At 46.8% G+C, this 26,203-nt stretch overlaps 1 protein-coding gene across 5 annotated transcripts in view; it reads right to left on the reverse strand.

Moving 5' to 3' along the window:
• dacha (dachshund a) overlaps window positions 1–26,203 on the reverse strand; it is a 589,340-nt gene that overhangs the window by 46,451 nt on the left and 516,686 nt on the right. For all 5 annotated transcript variants that reach the window (XM_072505220.1, XM_072505221.1, XM_072505219.1 and 2 more), the window contains 2 exons: window positions 23,824–23,969; window positions 20,142–20,289 (listed from right to left, as the gene is read on the reverse strand). In XM_072505220.1, coding sequence (XP_072361321.1) covers window positions 20,142–20,289; window positions 23,824–23,969 — 294 coding nt within the window. The remainder of the gene's footprint in view (window positions 1–20,141; window positions 20,290–23,823; window positions 23,970–26,203) is intronic.

Here is a 26,203-nt window from a genome sequence, read left to right on the forward strand (position 1 = left end):
GGGGAATAGTGGGGAAGTGGTGGAAGGATTCCCGTGTTCATTATGAGGCCGTTGAACTACGTTATGAACACTCCTTCCGTTGCCAATGAGTCCCATTGGACTTAAACCCTGAGCTTCTGGTCCAGAAGTAAGGATGCTATTACATTGGCACAAGACCTCCTCCCGGGATTGACTGTAAGTCAGTATGCACAGGGGTGATAGGGAAATAGGCGCTGCTTTGAGCTAGGACACGGGAAGCAGAGTTTTTGATGACATCTAGTGCCAGCCTGGCATTGCCAAAGTGCCCAGGTGGCATTGCCTGCTGGCATGGGCACTAGCAGGTTGGCACTGCCAAGGTGCCAGGCTGGCAATTAAAAAACATAAAATTATTTTTTAATAAATTTAGAATACCCAATTAATTTTTTCCAAATAAGGGGCAATTTAGCGTGGCCAATCCACCTAGCCTGCACATCTTTGGGTTGTGGGGGCGAAACCCATGCAAACACGGGGAGAATGTGCAAACATCACACAGACAGTGACCCAGAGCTGGGAACGAACCTGGGACCTCAGCGCCGTGATGCAGCCATGCTAACCACTGCACCACCGTGCTGCCCCAGGCTGGCATTTTTTGCGTGCGCGCGATTGGGCCAGGGTTGTCAGGCACAGGTGTTGGGTGGGGTGCGAGGGGCCGGGAGCTTTCTCATATTGCGTTCAGACTGCGTGGGAGAGGTCAGCAATTGTTTTGGGGACCTCAGAGTTTGGGATGCCACTGTACAAAACGTGGATTTGTGTGGCTGTGGCCGCACGTTCCCCATTTACGCCACTTATTCAACACGGGTCTCATTGAATAGACATGTGGGGCGGGATTCTCCGCAATCGGCGCGATGTCCGCCGTACGGCGCCAAAAACGGCGCGAATCAGTCCGGCATCGCGCCGCCCCAAAGGTGCGGAATTCTCCGCATCTTGAGGGCCGAGCCCTTAACTTGAGGGGCTAGGCCCGCGCCGGACTGATTTCCGCCCCGCCAGCTGGAAAGGCCTTTGGTGCCCCGCCAGCTGGCGCGGAAATGACTTTGCCGGGCGGCGCATGCGCGGGAGCGTCAGCGGCCGCTCACGGCATCCCCGTGCATGCGCAGTGGAGGGGGTCTCGTCCGCCTCCTCCATAGTGGAGACCATGGCAAAGGCGGAAGGAAAAGAGTGCCCACATGGCACAGGCCCGCTGCGGATCGGTGGGCCCCGATCGCGGGCCAGGCCACCGTGGGGGCACCCCCCGGGGCCAGATCGCCCCGTGCCCCCCCCCCAGGACCCTGGAGCCCGCCCGCGCCGCCTTGTCCCGCCGGTAAGAGAGGTGGTATGATTCTCCCCGGCGGGACAGGCATTCCAGCAGCGGGACTTCGGCCCATCGCGGGCTGGAGAATCGCCGGGGGGAGGGGGGGGCACGCCAACCGGCGCGGCGCGATTCCCACCCCCGCCGAATATCCGATGCCAGAGAATTCAGCAACCGGCGGGGGCGGGATTCCCGTTAGCCCCCGGCGATTCTCCAGGGGACTTTGTTCCCTTTTGGAAGAATCGCGCCCAATATCTCCTTTTGTGGCTTGGTTTCATACTTTGTTTTCATGCTCCAGTAAAGCACTTTAGGACATATCATTATGTTAAAGGTACAATATAAAGTTGTTGTTAAATGCTTCTGAGTCATCGGCCAGAATTAACCGGTCATTGCGATTCACTTTCCCGCTGGCAGCGCATTCATGTCCGTGGGTTTCCTAGCAGTGTGGCGGGAAGATAGAATCCTTCCGCAAGCAAACAGCGTGCGGCCAAGAAACACACGGCTAGGGGATTAGCCCATCACCTCCAAATGCTCAGTTGCTACATTCTTGAGATAGGGATAAACCAGATATTATTACGGTCATGTTGTTAGAAGTATTAAAGCTCACATAACTGGTTGTAAAATGCTGGTTAAAAATAGCTATGGTTAACTTAGGAGTGTAGAAATGTGTAAAATATGGCAAACAGGACAGAGTTTTGGATGTATACAATTTATATTATTCTAGAATGCGTCTTCCCCAAAAAATAGATCAGTTTTGTTAACAAGTAAGATGATCCCATATTTAATAGGGTATCCTCTCTGATCGAGTTCATAGCAACTTTCAATTTGTGAAGCGCAGATGAGGGGGTAGACACCAACAACGTCTAGTGATTGTACAGATATAATCCTGTAAACATTTTCCATTTGCTGAAATCAGAAGCGGATAATTGAGGAAATCCCAGCTGTCAAAGCTGTACCTGGAATCTGAACATACTCAGCTGTTTATATTGCCAGTTTAGCAGCGTTGTTGAACAGCTGAGAGTAGTTGCTGATATTTTAAATTGTGAGTTACTTTTTAGACCATGGACCAGCACCCAGAAGGGGACAAGTCTCCTAAACTTCTCCGATTAGACTTTCCATTGTCACTAAATGCAAAGATTTGTTCATTTGAACAGAAGCACGTGTTTAAAAAGCTGTTTGGCAAATTGTCCAAACTACATGTGCTTCTTCACCCTTCTCCTACCTCAGTGTACCTGAAGTAATCTAGAGCGAGGGCATTCTTATCTCCAACAACATGAGCCATGTCACAAATGGGAGACATCACACTAACTATATTTGAACACACCCCGACTCTTTGACAGGTTGAGATGATGTAGATTGAGCGGAGCCTCATAGAGATTAACCATCATAGAGCCAAATGGCTTGTTTTGATGCTATATAACCAAGTTGTTAACCCATTTTAAACATATCGCCACATTTACTAAAATATTAGACAAGCAAACCTCAGTTTTAATAACCTCCATGGGGATACCCTTGATTGAATTCCCTGTGGGACTCATGGAATAGGAGCTTCCTAGTTAATGAGTGGAGGCCCACCCATCTAGGGCTCATAGGAACACAGTATAAAGGCCGGTCCGGACAGGGACCAGCATGCTGGTTGTCCCAACGGGACTTTACTCTGTGTGTGTTTATTTACTGCTGTAGGCACACTTTTCGTGACTATGAATAAACCAGCTTCACCCTACCATTTGGCTTCCTGGATTGTAATAATAGTCCTATATCAATGCAGCAGGATTTAGAGACCAAAACATTATGTTTGGCCGTGGTGTGTGATGTGAGGGATTATTTAAGGAAAAATTACATTTGCTTTTCTTAAAACATTTGCAAACTGAACAGGGTCTTGTACATTTTTCACGAAGCAGTTAGATATAGCAGTTGGAGCAAAGGATATGGGGGAGGTGGGATTAGGCTATTGAGTTGGATGATCAGCCATGATCATTAATGGGGGAACAGGCTCAAAGGGCTGAATGGCCTCCTCCTGCACCTATTTTCTCTATTTCTATGATTTCAGCTGATTTATTTTATGAATAGTTTTACTTGATACATGTTTCTTAGATCTCTCATGATGGGAGGAGCATCACTATTATGAAATTTAGCTGCAGGAATACCACTTGTTGGCTGTAAGCTATTGCTAATCAGAATGTTGTGTGGTAGAGAATAAAACATCACAACCATATAAATTTCACCAAGGCACATGTTATTTGGATGCAAACCTGTAAGAACAACAGATAATCAATGCACCACAGTATACTCGCAATTGATAATTTAATCAAAACAAGAACTTAAATTTGATGCATCTAGGCAAAGCATTTAGCATGCTCAGCGATGTATTGGAATTGACATTCTCATGGCAGTGAGTTGGGCAAAATATTGGTGAAATAGTGTACTATATAACAACGGCGGACTCGCAAATGTGATTAGCCACGTGGCAGGTTCACAGACTCCGCATAATGTTTGAGGAGGTGCCAAATTGAAGGAAGAAAGCTAGAGTGAGTTTTAGCTCTTCCCACATATAACAATTTACCCAAGAGTAGTAAAGACTTGCAAGTAAAAAGTAGTCTGATTACTGTCTCTGTTTGGCCATGTGGCGAGATATGAGAGGTCAGTAAAGAAAAATTACTTGTTTTTCCTGAAATAATTGCTAGCTGAACAATGTCCTGTGCATGCATCAAGATTTTGAACGTAAATTTGGGTAAGGACTGGAAAGAGGTGTGATTTGCATTAACCCACGTCCAGTCATTGCAATTCAGACAGCATTAATTTAAATGACAGGAGTGTGCAGATAGGACTAAATGCAACGAGTGGCTTCACACCTCAGCAGGAGATCTAAGCCCGTGCGAGCCGTCTGCCACTTCAAACTTATACCACTGATTGCAACTCTCAAGGCAGAGGTGCATTTAGGCAGCAACAGATGATGGAAATGGCTGGGGACTGATGCGACCATCAATTCACTCAAAGGCACAAGGAGAAGTAAACTGTGGTTTTAATCAGCTTAGAACAGTGCCTGCCTGTGACTGATACAATACTGGGAACTGCCTGTAGGTCAGCTGCTCTTTATACTTCCTCTTAAGGTGAAGAGCCATGGGTGGAGCCCGTACATGCCCCAAGATACCCCCCTGTGGGTGAAGCCACACAATGGCCCATAGGTGGAGCCCACAGGGTTAACAATATAACACAACAGCAGAACATGATACAAATGCACTGGTGAATTATTAGCACTATACATTCACCACATTCACCCCCTGTTTAAAAAATGAAGTCCGGCGGGGGTGACAGGCTCATAGGTTCAGCCGGTCCAGCGCACGGATCGTGCGCTGCGATCGCCGAAGCACTGGTGTTGCAGCCAGTCCGGTTGGCTGTAGAAGTGGGTCCGGTGCGGGCACAGGCGTGGACTCCGGGAGCGGATCTTCTGGAGCGAGGGCCGAAGGGCCTGTTCTGTGCTGCACGGTTCTATGTTCATTCCTGTGGACTGGTGTGGTGGGTGGGAGGGAACGCGGGAGCCAAATGGGGTGGGGGCGCTGGACATGGTAGATTGGACGGGATATAGTGTGGGGGCTGCTGTGCTGATGGTGGTGGAGCCTGCGGGTGCCAGGTCCCGGAGAGAGACGGGATCCTGTCGGCCATCGGGGTGTTCGACATAAGCATATTGTGGGTGGAGTGTAGGAGCTGGACCCTCTCTACCAGGGGGTCGATCTTATGTGTTTTCGGAGGAGGACTGGTCCTGGTGTCTTCAGCCAGGACGGAAGCGAGGCCCCTGAGGTAGCTCCCCTAGGGAAAACAAACAAGCGGTCATGAGGAGTCTGGTTTGTGGCCGGGCAAAGGAGGGACCTGATAGAATGGAGCGCATCGGGGAGGACCTCCTGCCAGTGAGAAACTGGGAGATTCCTGTACCGCAGGGTCAGTCGGACGGTCTGGACGGTTCTCCCTCTCCACCTGCCCATTTCCCCGGAGTTATAACTGGTCGTCTTGCTCGAGGCGATGCCCTTACTGAGCAGGTACTGACGCAGTTCGTCGCTCATGAATGACAAGCCCTGGTCACTGTGGCCATAACTGGAGAAACTAAACAGGGTGAAGACACTATGCAGGGCTTTGATGACAATGGGAGTGGTCATATCGGGGCAGGGGATGGCAAATGGGAAGCGGGAGAACTCATCTATGATGTTGAGTAAGTATATATTGTGGTTATTGGAGGGGAGAGGCCCTTTGAAATTGATACTGAGGTGTTCAAAGGGCCGGGATGCCTTTACCAGGTGGGCCTTATCCGGTCCATAGAAGTGCGATTTACACTCCGCACAGATTTGGCAGTCCCTGGTCATGGCTCTGACCTCCTCGGTGGAGTAGGGCAGGTTGCGGGCCTTGATAAAATGGGCGAGCCATGTGACCCCCGGGTGGCAGAGGTCATCGTGGATAGCCCGTAGTCGGTCATCTTGCGCGCTGGCGCATGTGCCGCAGGACAGGGCATCTGGGGGCTCGTTGAGCTTCCCAGGACGATATACTACATCGTAGTTATAGGTGGAGAGTTCGATCCTCCACCTCAAGATCTTATCGTTCTTCATTTTGCCCTGCTGCGTATTGTCGAACATGAAGGCTACCGATCGTCAGTCGGTGACGAGGATAAACCTCCTACCCGCGAGGTAGTGCCTCCAGTGCCGCACGGCTTGGGCTTCTTTTTTGACCGAGGAGTGTCAAATTTCAGAGGTGGTGAGGGTGCGCGAAAAGAACGCTACCGGTCTGCCTGCTTGGTTGAGGGTGGCGGCGAGAGCGACCTCCAATGCGTTGCTCTCCACCTGGAAGGGGACGGACTCGTCCACCACGCGCATCGCGGCTTTGGCGATGTCCGCCTTGATGCAGCTGAAGGCCTGGCGGGCCTCAGTTGCCAGTGGAAAAATGGTGGCCTTAATTAGTGGGCGGGCTTTGTCCGCAGACTGGGGGATCCACTGGGCGTAACAGGAGAAGAATCCAAGGCACCTCTTCAGGGCCTTGGGACAGTGAGGGAGAGGGAGAGGGAGGGTCAGGAGGGGACGCATACAATCAGGGTTGGGCCCTAGGACCCCATTCTCCACGACGTAGCCGAGGATGGCTAGTCTGGTTGTGTGGAAAACGCATTTCTCCCTGTTGTAGGTGAGGTTGAGTTTTTGGGCAGTTTGGAGAAATCGGTGGAGGTTGGCGTCGTGGTCCTGCTGATCATGGCCGCAGATGGTGACATTGTCCAAGTACGGAAATGTGGCCCGCAGCCCATACTGGTCCACCATTTGGTCCATTGCTCTTTGGAACACCGAAACCCCATTCATGACGCCAAAGGGGACCCGGAGGAAATTGAAAAGGCAGCCGTCTGCCTCAAACGCTGTGTAGTGGCGGTCCTCCGGGTGGATTGGGAGCTGGTGGTATGCAGACTTCAGATCCACCATGGAGAACATGCGGTAGTGTGCGATCTGAATTACCATGTCTGCAATCCGGGGAAGGGGATATGCATCGAGTTGCGTATACCGGTCTTGACGACCACCACCTGAGCTCTCCAGGGCTATTGCTGGCCTCGATGACTCCCTCCCGTAAGAGACGCTGGACCTCAGACCTAATGACCGTCATGTCCTGCATGCTATACCGCCTGCTTCTGATGGCAACTGGCTTGCAGACAACGGTGAGGTTTGCGAAGAGAGGGGGAGGGTCGACTTTTAGGGTCGCGAGGCAATATATGGTGAGTGGGGGTAGGGGCTCCCCGACCTTAAGAGTAAGGCTCTTGAGGTTACATTGGAAGTCGAGTCCCAATAGGAGAGGAGCGCAGAGGTCTGGGAGCACATATAGTTTAAAATTAGCGTACTCGGCGCCCTGTATTGCTCGGGTTGCAGTAGTGCACCCTTGGATTTGCATTGAGTGCGACCCAGAGGCGAGGGAGATGGTTTGTTGCGTCGGGAAAATTGGGAGCGAGCAGCGTCTTACCATGTCTGGGTGAATGAAGATCTCTGTGCTCCCGGAGTCGAAAAAGCAAGACATCTCGTGCCCGTTAACCCGGACGGCCATCATGGAGCTCCGGAGGTGCTTGTGTCGCGACTGGTCCAAGGTGACCGCGCTGAGTTGCGGGTAGCCGGCGGCGTGATCGGAGGTGCTGGGGCGGCCCCGCGATGACTGTCCGTGTTGGTCGTACGCATCGAGCGGCGTAGCAGATGGCGGCCAAGATGGCGGCCCCCATTGGTCGAGCGTGGCGGGCCGCGTGGGGGAGGATGGCCAAGATGGCGGCCACCGTGAGTCGCACGTGTTGTGAGGAGGCGGTGTCGGCAGACACGCTGCCACAATGCGGGGTCTGCGGGCCTGTGAGTCTGAAGGTCGGGTCTGTGAGTTAGAGTTCTTAACCTGGCCAGGCAGACCTTGGCGAAGTATCCTTTTCGCCCGCAGCTGCTGCAGTTCGCGTTGCGTCCGGGCAGTGCTGCCGGGGGTGTTGTGACTGGCCGCAAAAATAACAGGGTAGCCCCCCCATGATGGCCGGGCGGCTGCGCGGCACAGGCCTGGGATAGTTTCTGGTCGGGGGCCCACGAGGGGGTCGCGTGGTCGGCCGGGAACGCAGTAAGGCTCTGAAAAGCAACCTCGAGAGAGGTGGCTATCTTTACGGTGTCGTCCAGGTCCTGGGCCCCTTTTTCGAGCAGGTGCTGTCTCACATAATTCGACCGGACTCCCGCCACATCGACGTCTCGGACTGCGAGCTCCATGTGCCGAGTGGCCGTAACGGCCTGGTAATTACAGTTGCATGTGAGGGCTTTGAGGTTGCGTAGGTAGTCATCTAGTGACTCCCCGGAGCGCTGGCAGCGAGTGGTGAAGACATGTCGCGCGTAGACCTCATTCATAGGCCGTATGTAGAGGCGTACGAGCAGCGCGAGGGCATCTGAATAGGAAGCGGCCTCGTCGAGCTGGACAGAAATGCGATGGCTCACCCGTGCGTGGGGGAGGCTCAGCTTCTGTTCATCAGTGACGGATGGCGTGGACGACGCGGCGAGGTAGGCCTTGAAGCATCGAAGCCAGTGCAAAAACATTTCTTTGCCTCCGCGGCCTGCGGATCGAGTTCCAATCTGTCAGGTTTGAGGGCTGATTCCATAGTTGTATTTAAGCTGATTAAATTGATGCGACCATCAGTTCACTCAAAGGCACGAGGAGAAGTAAACCGTGGTTTTAATCAGCTTAGAACAGTGCCTGCCTGCGACTGGTACAATACTGGGAACTGCCTGCAGGTCAGCTGCTCTTTATACTTCCTCTTAAGGGGAGGAGCCATGGGTGGAGCCCGTACATGTCCCAACATATCCCCCTGTGGGTGAAGCCACACAATGGCCCATAGGTGGAGCCCACAGGGTTAACAACCTAACACAACAGCAGGACATGATACAAATGCACTGGTGAATTATTAGCACTATACATTCACCACAGGGATGAGTGTCCAACTTGCAAGTGGCTGGGGCCAAGTGTCCAACTTGCAAGAGGGATGAAGGAGCACAAGTGTAAGTGTACTGGAGCAGCAAGTGTGGGCTCAATTCAACCAAATGGGAACAAAGCCCCCTAGCGAGCACGTTTAGCCGTGTGTTTCCTGGCGCTCGTTGTGCCTAAAAACACATGGCTATACAACGCAACTTGCGTTGTATAAGGGGCCTCAGCAGGGTACACTGAGGAGCTTTGACTACTAGAATCCAACCGCCCCCCCCCCCAAGTCCGAACGCACTAAGGGTCTAACTGTCTAATATGCAGATTTGCCAAAACGTGATCCTGCCCACAATGGGCGGAAATTACATCGCAACGTCTCACAAGATTGTGTTGGGTCTCGCGAGGTGTTGTGAGTGGGGTTTCCTGGCTCTTATCGGCCATGCTGCACCACGGCGAGCTGCTTGTCCGGTGCAGCATGGCCAATGGATTGTGCCCTTCATTCCAATGTTCTCTTTTGCATCCGTGGAGGCCTTAATGCAGGAGATGGACAGGAGAACAGAGGTCCTCCAGACTGACACCAAGAAGGCAGTAGGAGCAAATAGGTGATGTGGTCAATATAAGCCGTGTAGGCCTGAGGACCTGGATACAATGCTGCAAGTTCAATGACTACACACCAATGGTCAAAGTCAGCGAATACACGTTCAAATGCCATAACCTACCAACTGCACCAGTAGCCTCACAGACTGTTCAATACACCATTCCACTTTCACTCACCTACTCATGTTCTTTATTGACTATGACTCGTACGCACACTTACAACTTCACCTCAACCTCACACAAGCCAATGCTGTAAACTTCACAACTACATCTCACAGTTTTTACATATTACCACCTACTCAACTATAGCAACCAAACACATTGCACACACTTTCCTCTCTCTTTCTCTTGCAGAACATAGTGGAACATAACCAGCTCCTAACCGGTGGCTGACCAGGTACTAATGAATGCCTCACTTCAATGGAGGAGATGGCGTTGGCCACAATTGGAGTGGCCAAAATGGAGGCTGTAGCCAGGAGTGGGGTTGAAACCACTGAAGATAACCATGGTACTAAGTAATCCACTTCCTCACATCCCACTTCCCCATCATCTCTCCTGATTTACCAGCTGCAGATGATGCAAGCATACAGCTCTTACTCCACCCCTCGCCTCAACATAACCCCAATCCCATGCTTTTCCCTTTTCAGATTGCCCAGAACAATAACCTGGCCAGACAGTGATACAAGAGCATGAAGTCCAAGAGGAATAGGAAGATGATCCTGATGAAACATTGTCACTTGGTCTCACCAGCTCAATGCTGACACTGGGTGGAGTAGAGGCAGGTTTTGCAAGTGCTGAGTAACTGAGCACGAGTGGGTGCAGCAAGTGCCAGGGAGAAAAGGGTTTGCAGATCCCTGCTCATCTAAAGGACGTTGATTGATAATCAGCAGCAAAGGGAATAAAGAAATGTTTCTACTTATATAGCGTCTTTAGTGATCACAGAATTTCTCAAAGTGCTTTACAGCCATTGAAGTACTTTTTGAAGTGTGCTCGCTGTCATAATGTAAGAAACACTGCTGCCAATTAGTGTACAACAAGCGCTCACAAATAGCAAAGTGATAAATGATAAAATAAACTATTTTGTGATGTCTTAATGATAAATATTATCCAGGACACTAGGAATTGCTCTTCAAAATAATACCATGGAATCCTTTACAAGGCCAAGATTATGACTTTGATTCTCCGTTCCTTCACGCCAGTGGGATTCTCCATTCCTGCTGCAGCCAACGGAGATTTGGCCGCGTGCCAAATTCTCTGTGCTCACTGGCAGCAGTAGCGAAGCGGGCTTGCAATGGAGAATCCTGCCCTATGGCTCATTCTTATATCATTGAGTTTATGCAAACAGCAAAGGTATGGAGATGCCACACTCTGGATTCTTACAAACAAGATTTTATTAAGGATGTTGCTCATACAATCTAAGATGAAGAACTGAAGTCCACGCAAAAACTCACTGTAGTTGTCACTATAAATCATGTGAAACTTCACCAGTGATGTATTCTCTGATACACAGCACTCATCCATAAAATAGCACCCCTGGCAGCACAGCACTCCCTCAGTACAGCCGGATTTTTGTGCTCAAATCCTGAAGACTTGAATCTATGATTTCTGAATTGGAGGGGGAGAATGCTATCCGGTGAGTCATGATAGGTAACTGTAGGAAGGTAAGATGGGGGATTACTGTAAAATGGGAAGTTATGTTATTTGATATCACAATGTGATGAGCCACTCATTGACAGACTGGCCAAAAAAGTGGATATGTTGGCTGCCTCCTCCTCCTAACTACTTTCTGCATACACAATGGGAAGGACTGCTCCGTGTCCTCATGAGGGAAAGCGCTGCTCCGTGTCCTCATGAGGGAAAGGGCTGCTCCGTGTCCTCATGAGGGAAAGGGCTGTGCTGTGTCCTCATGAGAGAAAGGGCTGTGCCGTGTCCTCATGACGGAAAGGGCTGTGCAGTGTCCTCATGACGGAAAGGGCTGTCCTGTGTCCTCATGAGGGAAAGGGCTGTGCCGTGTCCTCATGAGGGAAAGGGCTACACCGTGTTCTCATGAGGGAAAGGGCTACACCGTGTCCTCAGGAGGGAAAGGGCTGCTCCGTGTCCTCATGAGGAAAAGGGCTGCTCTGTGTCTTCATGAGGAAAAGGGCTGCTCCGTGTCCTCAGGAGGGAAAGGGCTGCTCCGTGTCCTCATGAGGAAAAGGGCTGCTCTGTGTCTTCATGGGGGAAAGGGTTGCTCCGTGTCCTCATGATGGAAAGGGCTACACCGTGTCCTCAGGAGGGAAAGGGCTGCTCCGTGTCCTCATGAGGAAAAGGGCTGCTCCGTGTCTTCATGAGGAAAAGGGCTGCTCCGTGTCCTCATGATGGAAAGGGCTACACCGTGTCCTCAGGAGGGAAAGGGCTGCTCTGTGTCTTCATGAGGAAAAGGGCTGCTCCGTGTCCTCAGGAGGGAAAGGGCTACACCGTGTCCTCAGGAGGGAAAGGGCTGCTCCGTGTCCTCAGGAGGGAAAGGGCTGCTCCGTGTCCTCATGAGGAAAAGGGCTGCTCTGTGTCTTCATGAGGAAAAGGGCTGCTCCGTGTCCTCATGAGGAAAAGGGCTGCTCTGTGTCTTCATGGGGGAAAGGGTTGCTCCGTGTCCTCATGATGGAAAGGGCTACACCGTGTCCTCAGGAGGGAAAGGGCTGCTCCGTGTCCTCATGAGGAAAAGGGCTGCTCCGTGTCCTCAGGAGGGAAAGGGCTGCTCCGTGTCCTCAGGAGGGAAAGGGCTGCTCCGTGTCCTCATGACGGAAAGGGCTGCTCCGTGTCCTCATGACGGAAAGGGCTACACCGTGTCGTCATGACGGAAAGGGCTACACCGTGTCCTCAGGAGGGAAAGGGCTGCTCCGTGTCCTCATGATGGAAAGGGCTACACCGTGTCCTCAGGAGGGAAAGGGCTGCTCCGTGTCCTCATGAGGAAAAGGGCTGCTCCGTGTCCTCATGACGGAAAGGGCTGTCCCGTGTCCTCATGAGGGAAAGGGCTGTGCCGTGTCCTCATGGAGGAAAGGGCTGCTCCGTGTCCTCATGGAGGAAAGGGCTACACTGTGTCCTCATGAGGGAAAAGGCTGTGTCATGTCCTGATGGGGGAATGGGCTGTGCAGGATGTAGAAGACAACAGCCAGTTATGGTTTGATTAATCAACCTCTGCGTTGTGGGCCCAGCACGCTTCCACTGTGCCACTCTGCTACTTGTTGACCATGGTCAGTCATGTCATAAGCTCCAGAAAGTACTATAGGCCTTCTCCAGACATATAGGCAGTGGAGGTGTTTCTCGAGCACCCCCACTGTCTGGCTGTTGAGGCTTCATTTGTCAGCATGGCTTTCATTATCTGCATACTGCCCACATGTGGTTGGGTTGAGCACCAGGGCCATGAGTCAGATGGTCAGTGGATAGCCCTCGTCATCAAGTAACCACCCTCTGAATTAATGTGGTAGCTCAAATACTGGTGGTACAGCAGGCTGGTACAAAATAGAGGCATTGTGAGTATTGCCAGGATACCTAACCCTAACCCACGTACTGCCACGTGATGTAGTCACGCATCAACTGCAATTTCATGGAGTGGAAACTGTTCTAATTGCTGCTCATCTCAGCGTTTTGAAGTGGCTGCTGCAAAGCCATGTATTTGCAGTTAACAGCACACTCTGCCTGCTTTTCTCTGGTCAGAGAAAATGCTATGTACTCCCCTCCGTTATCATGCAGTGTATGGGAAGCTGGGATATATTGCGGACAATGCCTATGCCAGGCTGGAAGGATCCAGATACAAAGAGGTTCAGGTTTGCAGTTGCCTTCACAGCCATGGGCAGTGCCACCCTCATCCTGCTCCGGGGCGGCATGCCTGTCTGCAAGAGGTGCGGGTTTCAGTGTGCACATCATTTGTATAATAGAGAAGTGGCACAAAATGCTCCTGCCATTGCTCCTGAGTTGCAAGCAATTCTCCATGAATAGCCTGGGTGGATATCGTCTCCTGCTCAGAGACCTTCTGCCCTCCTTGAGACCTCTTCCTTGAGCAGTTTGTGCCCCATTTTGTTGGCTCTGCTTAATTTTGCTGGCATGCTGCAGCCATGGAGGATTGTCAGTTAGCATTCATCACTGGGAGCAAGTAGTCTGACCAGAACCCTTGAAGACATTCAGCATGTGCAGCATCACTCCCCGTCTACTTTACCAACATTGAATAGCACCAGCATTGCACCTTTACAAACTTGGGCCGGGCCAGACGAAATGAAACAGCTTCTAACCTGAAAGTAGTTGATAGGAACAGGAGTAGGCCATTCAGTGCATCGAATGACACTTCCCTGCACTATCTCTCTTCTATGATATCATTAGTGTCTAGAAATCTATCGATTTCTATCTTGAACATGCTTGTTGAGTGAGCATTCACAATTCTTTGGCATAGAGAATTCCAAAGATTCATCACCCACTATCCCCATCTTAAATGGTCTGCCCCTTATTCTGAGACTGTGTTCCATGGTTCTAGACTCACCAGCCAGGAGAAACATCTACATCACCCCTGTCATGCCCTGTAAGAATTTTGGAAGTTTCAATGAGGTCACCCCTCATTCTTTGAAACTATAGGGAATATGGGCCTATTTTCCTCAATCTCTCCTAATAAAACAATCCTGCAATTGCAGGGATTAATCTGGTGATCCTCCGTTACACTCGCCCTATGGTAAGTATATCCTTCCTTCACTAAGGAGACCAAAACTGTGCACAATACTCCAGGTGCGGTCTCACCAAGGCTCTACACAATTTCAGCACGACATCTTTATTCCTGTACTCACATCCTCTTGTGACGAAGGCCAACAAACCATTTATCTTCCTAATTGCATGCTTTACCTACATGCTAGCTTTTAGTATCACATGAACAAGAACACCCAGGTCCCTTTGGACATCAACACTTCCCAGCCTCTCACCATTTAAAAATATTCTGCATTTCTGTTTTTACTACTTCACACTTACTCACATTATATTCCATCTGCCATGTTCTTGCCCATTCACTTAGCCTGTCCAGTTTCCTTGCTGCCTCCATGCATTATTTTTTAAATGCCACTCCGATCTCTGGACCTTCCACCACAGCCTCTGAACCAACTACCAATTAGGGAGTCATTGATTAGGACAGGGCACCCCCGGCACTGGCAAGATGCCACCTGGGCATTGTCAGCCTTGCAGTGCCTTGGTGGCATCACAGGTGCCAAAGTACCATCGACCCAGAGCCCAACCACGCATGAGCCCCCGATTGCCTGGGAGACCTCCGTAAGTGCTGGTACACGTTTGTGTAAGCCAGTGCTAAACTGCGCCCCCGTGGGTCTCTGTGGCGAGGTATTTAATCCCGTGCCTTGGGTAACTCCGGCACGAACATATTCAAGTGAGACTAACTACTCACTTGAATAAGCAAATCTGGAACCACCCAGATCACAATGCCTCGCAAGATCAACGAGCATCAAAAATCTTGCCAGAGGCTTCTCGCAAGATTTATTGGCCTTGTCGGTCCCGAGTCTGGCGCGATGAAGTCACTAGATCGCACCCATTACTTTTGGTCCTCACAGCCAAATTAGTTAAAGATTGTGACCAACTGTGGCCCCAGAACTGGTCCTTGCGGTACTCCACTAGTAACATCCTGTGAATGACCTGTTCATTCCTACTCTCTGTCTTCTGCCTGTTAACCAATCCTCAATCTTTACCAGTATATTCCCCCCAATCCCATGTGATCTAATTTTGTGTACTAACCCCCTGTGCAGGACCTTATCAAAAGTCTTCTGAAAATCCAAATACATCACATCCACTGGTTCTCCTTTATCTATGCTACAAAGAACATCCTCAAAAAACTCCAACAAGTTTGTCAAACATTTTTCATAATGCCATGTTGACTCTGACCAATCTTATCATTTTTTTCTAAGTAGCTAGTTACCACACCACTTATAATAGATAACTACTACTGAAGTTAGACTAACAGACCAGTAGTTCTCAGTTTTCTCCTCCCCCCTGCACCCCCCCCCCCACCCCCCCCCCCCCCCCCCACCCCTCCCCCTCCCCCCCACCACCTTCTTAAATGGTGGGTTTATATTTGCTACGTTCCAGTCCAGAAAAAACTTTCCAGAACCTGTGAAGTTTGTACGGTAACCACCAATGCATCCATTGTCTCTCTAGCCACCTCCTTCAACTCTCTGGAATGTAGCTTATTTGTTCCAAGAGATTTATCAACCTTCAATACAATTAATTTTTCGAGTATTCTTTCAATACTAATTTCTTTCAGTTCCTCATTTTGACAAGCCACTTGGTTCCTTAATATATCTGGGAGATTTTCTGTATTTTCCTTCATGAAGACAGACACAATGTAATTGTTTAGTTTCTCTGCCATTCCCCATTATAAATTCGCCTGTGTCCACTTGCAATGGACTCACATTTGTGCTTGCTAATCTTTTCCTTTTCACATGCCTGAAGAAACTTTGATAGTTCACCTTTTTATTCCTCGCTAGCTTGCATTCATATTCTATTTTCCCTTTCTCTATCAGTTTCTTGGTCCTCCCTTTACTGGATTTTAAATTGTTCCCAATGCTTGGGCTTACCACCTTTTCCAGCAACCTTATATGCCACTTGGTCCAATGCAAACTTTAACTTATTTTCTAAGCCACAGTTGATTCACCTTTTCTGTTGGGGTTTTTGCATTTTAGAGGAATGTATATTTGTTGTAGACCATGTAATGCCTATTTAAGTACTAGCCATTGCCTGTCTACTGTCAAATATTTTAGTGGATTTTCCCAATCCACAATAACCAATTTATCCCTCGTAACTTTATAGATTCCTTCGTTCAGATTTAAGACACTAGTTTCAGAATGAACTACATCAATGATTTTCAAACATTTTTTTCCCGGGACCCACTTTTGCCAACCCACGCAGGCCGATCTTCATAGCCCATGCTGGTCGACCTTCGCGACAAACTCCACTTATGCTTACCTTTAATGCGATAGGTGAGCCTGCTTGGTCCTTACGATCTCACTCCAATCAGGTGCACAGGAGGAGAGGGCAATGTGCATATCAGCTGCAGATTTCAGCAGGTTCCTTTGTGCCATCTTCATCTTTGTGAGAATGAAAAATCCAACCTCATATGTGTAGGTTGTCATGCAGGGCACAATGCCAGGCCTGCTGAGATTTTCCATAATTTTCCCTTTGGTTTCTCTCTAGGGCACAATGCTTGTTTTACTCAGCATTGGATACTCCTCGGAGATGTTACTCCAGAATGCTGACAACCTCATGACGTGTTTTTAATGTGCTGTCACAGGTCAGGCGCAGAGGTTCAGTGTCCTCATTTGGAGTCAGTTGTAAGTTAATAATTGATTCTGGGGTCCCAGACTCAAAGAGATCTTTCACCCACTTCTTCTCTTTCAAAATCTGAAACTTTTCCTCTGGAAAGTAGCGACAAAAACTGTTCATCAGCACAGCCAGATGCGACTGAATAAGGCTTGCCAGTCTACTGATAGTTCGCTTACTAACAATGTTTTCTTCGATGTGTTGTAGCAGTATGGGGAGCATGATGTAGTTTTGGCTTTGTACTCTCATTTGCCAAACTTTCAATGACCTTTGGAAAGCATCTATTTCTTCACAGTGCCAAAAGCAATCATCATCATTCCCTTGCATAATTGAGGTTCAGTTAATTTAGAATTGAAAAGATATCTCCAAGGTAAGACATAGGCAGCATCCAAGTTTCATCACCACATGAATCAGCCAGAGGGGATGATTTCTCAAGGAGCAAAACGTGGATTTGATACCTCAGTTCATAAACTCTGTCAAGCACCCAACCCCTTGACAGCCAATGTACCTCTGTGTGGAGTAATAAATGTATGTGCTCAGCGCCTATATTGGAAAACAGAATCTTGAAGAGCCTGGTATTGAGTGCGCTGCGTTTAACGAAATTCACAACTTTCACAATTCCTTTCACCACTGCTTCAAGATCGGATGGAATTCCTTTTGATGCCAATGCCTCATGGTGAATAAAGCAATGATTCCAAACAATGTCGTGACCGGCTGCCTCATTAATCTTTATTATAACTCTGCTGTTTTTTCCAGTCATGTTGGCTGTCCCATCGCTTGTGATTCCTCTGCAATTAACTCAATCAAACCCACACTTTTCAACCGCGTAACTATTTAATGCTTCAAAAATCGGTGCACCGATCATGCTGGTTGGTAATGATAGTAAGTACAGCAAATCCTCAACAAATTCATTATGCCAAACATACCTAATTTAAACATACCTAATTTAATTCTGCACAATCTGAAACATCTGTACTTTCATCCAGTTGAATTGAGAATTCATGTGCTGAGTTTAAATGAGAAATAAGCTGGACTTATAAATTCTCAGCAATATCACAAATTTAGCAAGCCACTGGGTTACCACTAAGTGGGATGCATTTCAGATTTTCAGCTGACTTCTCATCAAGGACCGTATGAGCCACGTCTAATGCTGCAGGGAGAATTAATATCTCTGTTGTGGTGTCGGGCATTTTCCTTTTAGCTACACGGTAAGCTACCATGCAAGAGACCAATTGTGCTTTGTCTCTCAATGTTACATTTCTGCTAAGGACTTCAGCTGATGATTTTAGTTCTCGCTGCATCCTTTGAAAAAAATCAAGAGAATTGTCCTTTAACTTGCCATGCTTAGCCTTCATATGCCTTTGAAGTTTTGAGGGTTTTCAACTTTCATTTGTTAGTACTTCTGTGCATATAACACACATGAGCTTTGCATCCTGATTTGCATTGGCACAATTGACAAAACCATACCTCAAGAAGTCGTATTTACACTGCTTTGTTCCAGAGTTAAGTTTCTTCTTTTTATGGTATATAGGCTGTTCACCAGAGGCCCTGGAATTCTCTATAGAGCTAACGCTTGCACTGCTCTATCCTACCATGGACTCCCCTAACCAGCTCTCTCCAGTAGATTTAGGTGTGAAATCCTGGCCAGTAGGTACCTGCCTATTTGTGTCTCTGGTTGTCTCTTCCTTGTAACAAAATGATCCATCTTCACAGTCTTCTTGCCTTACTTACTAGCAGCTAGAAATTGGAAGAGGTTCTCCTCCGTGATTTCATGCCAAAGTGCGTACGTACAGGACGTTTGGCGTCAAGTATACGTGCAGGGCCCGTGACCTGCTCACTGCTGTCACATATTGCTGGAAAACTGCATTATTCTATTATTCTCATTTGAAAGCCGGTAGCGGCCGTTGGGCGCTTCTCCCACGATTGGTACCACCGCGGGAACACCACTACCGATCGTTCTGCAACCCTCTTGACACATGCCTGTGACCCAGCCGTGGGGCATGACCCACACTTTGAAAAGTCATGAACTATATCACTTTCAAACATAATATAAAATTCTCTCATATTATGGTCAGGTTTTCCAAAAGGCCCTTACAGATTATTAATTAAGCCTTTCTTGTAACATAATGCTAAATCTAAATTAGCCAAACCCTAGTTGGTTCTTCAACGTACTGCTCCAGAAACCCATTTTGAATGCATTCCAGGAATTTATCCTCAACAGAATTAATGCTAATTAGATTTACCAGTCTATTTGTAATTACCCATGTACATGTAGTTCTAATTTCCTGATTTATACAGTGCCCAACGTTACCATTACAGTTTTTGTGACCTACAAAAAAAAACTTCCACCAATGTTTGCTGCCCCAGGCTCATTCTTAGCTCCACCCAAACTGATTCCACATCTTGGTCCTTCAACCCTTCTCTCACTAATGTACAGATCACATCCCTTATTAACAGCACTGAAAATGTGTTTACACAGAGCGGAGACATTTTAGGTACCACAATAACATGATGTGGAGATGCCGGTGTTGGACTGGGGTGAGCACAGTAAGAAGTCTAACAACACCAGGTTAAAGTCCAACGGGTTTGTTTCAAATCACTAGCTTTCGGAGCACTGCTTTCCTGATTCACCTGAGGAAGGAGCAGTGCTCCGAAAGCTAGTGATTTGAAACAAACCTGTTGGACTTTAACCTGGTGTTGTTAGACTTCTTACTGTGACCACAATAACACTCACAGTAATAAAACTATGCGCTATAGTGGTGTACTTTGCAACCAAATGTATATTCAAAATTCAGGGATTCTATTCAATAGGGATAATGGAGAATGTTTTTGTATATGGAAAAAACAACTAACTAGATATGAAATTGTACAGAGTTACTACATATTAATGAAACCATCTCACATTTTTGTATAGCTTTCATCAATATAAAGTACTTGGACTGAGTCAGGGTAAAATTACACTTCAAAAATTAGAATCATCATCCAGATCCATTATTTTTCATGCTTTTTGGGAAAGTTATTACAATTTGGTGATCTAAGATTTCTCCCTGGTGCCAATAATTATTGTCATGGAATTTTCTTGTCAAATATTGAAAACAATATCTAACTCGGACTTGATTAACAGAAAGCTGCTGCAGTAAATTCGGACTTCTTTAATAATCCCGAGGATTATTTCCTGTTCTACGGCAATGAGCTTTGGCACCTGTTTAGATAATTTATCCTAGGGAACTTAGTCTGGAAAGTGGCGATATCACCCTCTGAAATCCTTTGCTTAGTTATATTCATCCTCAACGGCCTTCGCCTCGACGAGGCTGACACTCTTTTCCATCTTGCGCAACTACCACTGCCTCTGCCACTAAACAGAGTCAAACCAGGTAATTCAGACCTAACTAGAGCATTAAACTTTTAATGGGCTGCTCCATTTCTGCTTTGTCTTTTTCTCTTGCTTGATTTCAGGAGACCTTACCTCTGTTGTGCTGTTCTGCTGTGAGTTGTCGCTCTAAGGTTTCTCTCATTTCTCTCTCTCTGAACAGCTCCAGTTTGAGTTCTTTCTTCTCCTGTTGTATCTGCTTCTCCTGCACGCGTGCATTGTCTACAGCCACCTTCAGCAGGCCCTGTACAATTATAGAACTGTGGTGAAATAGGAGTAGCTAAACCTCAATGATACAGTAGAGATCCTAAATACAATTCTGGGAGCAAAGGATTTTCTTTCTACGTTTTTTGCTGGCTATTAATATTCCCAGGCAGAGTACAGCACTGTTCACCACCCTAATTGAAACAGCAAACCTTTCTTGAGATCTCACCTCCAATGGCAAAATGTTCCCCTCTCAATGTTCTCCTCCGATCAGGTAAATTGATTTAAATAAATATGATCTAATTTCCATTCTCAACATATGCAAACTAACAAATGCTTTGGATTACCAGCCTTCTGGGAGAAAGAGATCATTTTCATAGGTTCTGTACCTTTGAAGTATGACACTTAAAAAAACAAAACATTTTTGTAATCTGGCCAAGAACGGACCACATCATTATCGCAAAGAGGGGTGGTATGGTGGAGCAGTGGTTAGCATGCTAACGGCAACGAGGACCCAGGTTCGATCCCGGCCCCGGGTTACTGTCCATGTGGAGTTTGCACATTCTCCCCATGTCTGCGTGGCTTCCCTACCACCCCCGCCCCCCTCCCCGTCCCCTGTCCCCCGCCACAACCCAAAGAGGTGCAGGGTAAGCGGACTGGCCACACTAAATTGCCGCTTAATTGGAAATAAAAGAATTGGGCACTTTAAGTTTTTTTAAAAATTATCGCAATGAGGAACTTTGGAATTTGTGAAGCACTGGGTGAAAATAGCAAGCCTACACTGGTCTGGTACACTTTTACAAATAGGGAAAGAGAATCTGGTTTGGTCCAGAATCATTATAAAGATTTAACTCGGGTCACAAAATGTCTCATTACAGTCAAGGTATCTTCTATTGGATACCAGTTGAATTATTTGTCAAAGATCCTGAGGCATAGAACGACAAACGCCTAAATGTAAGTTGGCCTGATGTGACTTCTAAACTTATTCTCTTTCACATAATAGAATACATCAACACTATTCACGTGATGCCCTGATGCATACTTTGAAGTTGAATCATTCTGCAACATTTTAAAGGGTTTATATTAAAAGATTTGTAACTATGTTGCTGAGAAATTACATAGAAAACAGGTGTGCATTGTCCAGAAATTGAATGTGCCTTTTAAGTTTTGTCTTTTAAAAAGTGTGTAAAATTCAAACAGCTTTATGATCCTTGTGTAAAGAAGAATATTTCAATGTTTGAAGAGTAGAAGGAAAAGATGGAACAAGAAATGCTGGACTAATCGTGGGTGGATGAGAGGGAGAAGTTCAAACAGTACAGTTTTTAGGTATGTGGAAGTAAGAAGAGGAATAGCAAAAACACAAATTTGGTGAGTTAGCAGTTAATGCGACAACAGCCACCATTTGCGGAGGAGAGGAACCAGCGAATGAGTAACCCAGTTCGAGCAAGTTAAGAGTAGGTACAGTGACACACATCTGGGAGTGATGTCTCAGATTTCTAAATCAATGAGTTTTGACAAAAGGGTAAATATGTCTGTATGGATCTTGTGTAGGAGAAAATATGGCCCAAGAGATTCTGAGTATGTTGTAGCTGTTGAATACAGCATTGGTGAACTCGAGCATTGAGCTGTCGGGGTAATAAACTTAAGGCATGTATTGAAATTAGAGAAACAAGTTCCTTAAAAATTCTACAAACTGCTATTAATCAAGGGAAACAACATATCGAACATGCCAACCTTGGAAATTGACACTTTCTTTATAGCATATTTAAATTGAATTCTCCACCTTTAAATAGGCTGGGGTTTGCAAACATTATCCAAATGTATTTTATAATTTAAAATCAATAGAATAGTGTTTCATTAGACTAGGCTCATGTCAATGTTATTTATTATGCAACACATGAGATGTTGAATGGCTAATGATATAATTAATCATTATTAACTACAATTTTCCATATTTATTGCATCACTGCTTTCAGTGATTAGGTCTGCCTCCTTTGGTGGGAGGAAGGGATTATATTTATGCCTGTTGTGTTACTAAAGTAAGATCCCAGTGGATTGCTCAATCGGTATTGTATATGTGGAAAGGTGGTGGAAGCCTGTTAAACAAAATGCACTCTCTAAAGGATTGTAATTTGTGATAATTTGGGACATGATTGTGGGCCAGTCTGCTTATGAGAATTTATTTGATGTTCCTAAATGGGTGAATTCTATTAAGTAAAACTCTGTTATCTATCTTTTTAACAGAACCTAAGTCTATTAGTTTCTGAGTGAAGGGCCTGAAAAAGACTTTGCTCATAGCTATGTTTTAACGAGAACTTGTTGAGCCTGGTTACCACTTTGAAAGCCCCTCCCTATCTTTGTAACTTCTTTTCCCCTTTCCCATCTTCACTTTCATTCTGAACTTTAGTTTACCCTCTACCCTTAGCCTCATCACTGGTCTACATGCCTTTACCCACCTAGACTCAACGTTCTTAATTTCTCTCCTTAATCTACGCCCTATGGATGGAATTTAATGCCCTTCCATGTGGCGAGTTTGGTGTTTGGGTGGACATTTAATCCAGCGAGGGGTTGGTGGATGGGCACTCCTCTGCCTTCCCACCTCCAACCCTTTCAAGTCCTTGGCAGCAAGGTCCGTATGTCCACTTAAGGGCCTTGTCCCGCTGCTGCTGGTATTCACCCAGTGGTGGCTGTACATGAAACCCGAAAAGTAAACTCGGTCTGAGGTGCCTCTGGGCTTCTGGGGGCCCTATTCAAAGGCATTCAGTTCTTGATTATGGGACTTGGCATCAAGAAGACGGTTGCATGAGAGCCATCACCATGCTGCTGGCTGCCAACCCTCTATGATCTCCACCCCTCTACTTTCACTCACCTGTGCCTGGTCCATTGGCAATCATGGGCCTTGGTGGTGTAAAACTGGCAGCAGCCACCACCTCTACAGTGGCACTGTCGGGCAATGAAAATCCACCAGCCTCTGATTGGCTGGCAGTTATCTGTGGGTGGGACTTCTGCCCCCAGGGTCCTTGATCCCAAAGAAGCCTGTCACTGTCCAGTTAAATGCCTGACATACATTTAATAGGCTTTCTAAAAAGAGCTGACGCAGGGTTCTTACTGACTCTCCAGTCAGCAGGGGAGACACTTGTTGCCTCCATTAAATATGGCCCTACATTTCTCTCCTTTTCCTCAAAATCCACCTGTTTGAGCAAGCTTACTTAATGTTTAGTGTCCATTTCCTTTTCACGTTTTGTGAAGCTCTGTAGGCTATTTTTCTACATTTAAAGTGACTATATAAAGACAAGTTGTTGCTACCGCTGCTTTCTGGTGTTTGGTATAGCTAGCTAATTATTACAATTTCTGTACAAATACGAGGACATTTTCTCCCCCATTTTATAATGAGACATTGTGAATTTACATTTAAGTATGTCCCTTCCTGCTGCGACTGCAGCATCTGCCTGGTTGGACTCTCTTCCATAAATTACAAGCACTGGGTTTGATAGGCACTCCAATAGTTACAGATCACAATAAACATCAAACTAAACTATTCTATCCCTAGCTTTTTCATGCCATTTAGGTTTACCTGAATATTGGTTAGAAGTGTTTCTATTGAGGACAGTCCATCAGCAAATAAAAATGGTGCTGGGAACCCAGGCGGCAATGCTTGTCCAGCCATGTGAAACTTCTCGATACTGGTTCTGATGGTCGGCATCACGAGTTGAGTCTCATCTACATAGTATAAAAATGGAATGAGTAGTTAAGTGATGAAATATGGAATCTTCAGAATGCATACAAGTAAAACTCTAGTGCAAGCAACCTATGTTGAGCAGCAAGTGTTCATGGTTGGATTGATCAAGCTAAGGTAAGGTATATTTTCTTATGGCATAGAGGAGATCAATCAGTTGAAATCATCCTCATGTACCCTCCATTCCTCATGATTATGTATGAACTCATAAACAAGAGAATGATGCACAGATTTCCATGTGGTTCTAAGTTTAATCAAGGCCATGCTGTGTTATAAACCCATAGTAACAGTACTGTGTACTGACCATCTGTTATTTTTTTTATTGTGTACAAGATGCATCTTACCCCTTGGAAGAGATTTAACTGCATGGATAAAGAAGGTATTGTGATTGAACACAGGGCTGCGCTGTCAAAGATACAGCAGTACAATAAATAAATATCAGTCAAAACTCTGTTTCTTTCAAAATTTGTAACTGAATTTGTATTCTTATTATGTGGAATATATGCATGCTGGCAAATATTAAAATGGCATTGTGCAACAAAAAAACCGTCACCAGCTTGGCTGCCTGGCTTTAGAAATATATCACCTTTCATTGGAAAATGCAAGTCATTCAAAGGAGGTAGAGCGCCCAAGAAGCTAATATGGTTCCTTTTTAAAAATTCATTTACGGGATGTGGGCGTCACTTGTTAAGTCAGCATTTATTGCCCATCCCTAGTTGCCCTTCAGAAGGCGGTGGTGAGTTGACTTCTTGAACCGCTGCAGTCCTTGAGGTGTAGATACACCCACTGTGCTGTTAGGAAGGGAGTTCCAGGATGTTGCCCCAGCGACAGTGAAGGAACCGCAATACATTGGATTCAAAATTGGCTGGACGACAGAAGGCAGAGGGTGGTTGTAGAGGGTTGTTTTTCAAACTGGAGGCCTCTGACCAGTGGTGTGCCTCAGGGATCGGTGCTGGGTCCACTGTTATTTGTGATTTGTATTAATGATTTGGATGAGAATTTAGGAGGCATGGTTAGTAAGTTTGCAGATGACACCAAGATTGGTGGCACAGTGGATAGTGAAGAAGGTTATCTAGGATTGCAACGGGATCTTGATCAATTAGGCCAGTGGGCCGACGAATGGCAGATGGAGTTTAATTTAGATAAATGTGAGGTGATGCATTTTGGCAGATCGAATCAGGCCAGGACCTACTCAGTTAATGGTATGGCGTTGGGGAGAGTTATAGAACAAAGAGATCTAGGAGTACAGGTTCATAGCTCCTTGAAGGTGGAGTCGCAGGTGGACAGGGTGGTGAAGAAGGCATTCGGCATGCTTGGTTTCATTGGTCAGAACACTGAATACAGGAGTTGGGACGTCTTGTTGAAGTTGTACAAGACATTAGTACGGCCACACTTGGAATACTGTGTGCAGTTCTGGTCACCCTATTATAGAAATGATATTATTAAACTATAAAGAGTGCAGAAAAGATTTACTAGGATGTTGCCGGGACTTGATGGTTTGAGTTATAAGGAGAGGCTGGATAGACTGGGACTTTTTTCCCTGGAGCGTAGGAGGCTTAGGGGTGATCTTATAGATGTCTATAAAATAATGAGGGGCATAGATAAGGTAGATAGTCAACATCTTTTCCCAAAGGTAGGGGAGTCTAAAACTAGAGGGCATAGGTTTAAGGTGAGAGGGGAGAGATTCAGAAGGGCCCAGAGGGGCAATTTCTTCACTCAGAGGGTAGTGAGTGTCTGGAATGGGCTGCCAGAGGTAGTAGTAGAGGCGGGTACAATTGTGTCTTTTAAAAAGCATTTAGATAGTTACATGGGTAAGATGGGTATAGAGGGTTATGGGCCAAGTGCAGGCAACTGGGACTAGCTTAATGGTAAAAGCTGGGCGGCATGGACTGGTTGGGCCGAAGGGCCTGTTTCCATGCTGTAAACTTCTATGATTCTATGATACATGTCCAAGTCAGGGTGGTGAGGAATTTGGAGGGAAACCTCCAGGTGGTGGGAGTCCCAGGTATCTGCTGCTCTTGTTCTTCTTGATGGGTGTGGTCGTGGGTTTGGAAGGTGCTATATAAGGAACCTTGGTGCGTTCCTGCAGTGCATCTTGTCAATGGTACACATGGCTGCCACTGTTCGTCGGTGGTGGAGGGTTTGCATGTTTGTGGCCTTTTACAGCATAAACTGAGATGTACATTGCTTATATTGTAATTTCCTGAAACCTCTTGAT

This window comes from Scyliorhinus torazame, chromosome 5 (assembly GCF_047496885.1).
Source record: "Scyliorhinus torazame isolate Kashiwa2021f chromosome 5, sScyTor2.1, whole genome shotgun sequence".
In the NCBI taxonomy this organism is placed as follows: Eukaryota; Metazoa; Chordata; class Chondrichthyes; order Carcharhiniformes; family Scyliorhinidae; genus Scyliorhinus; species Scyliorhinus torazame.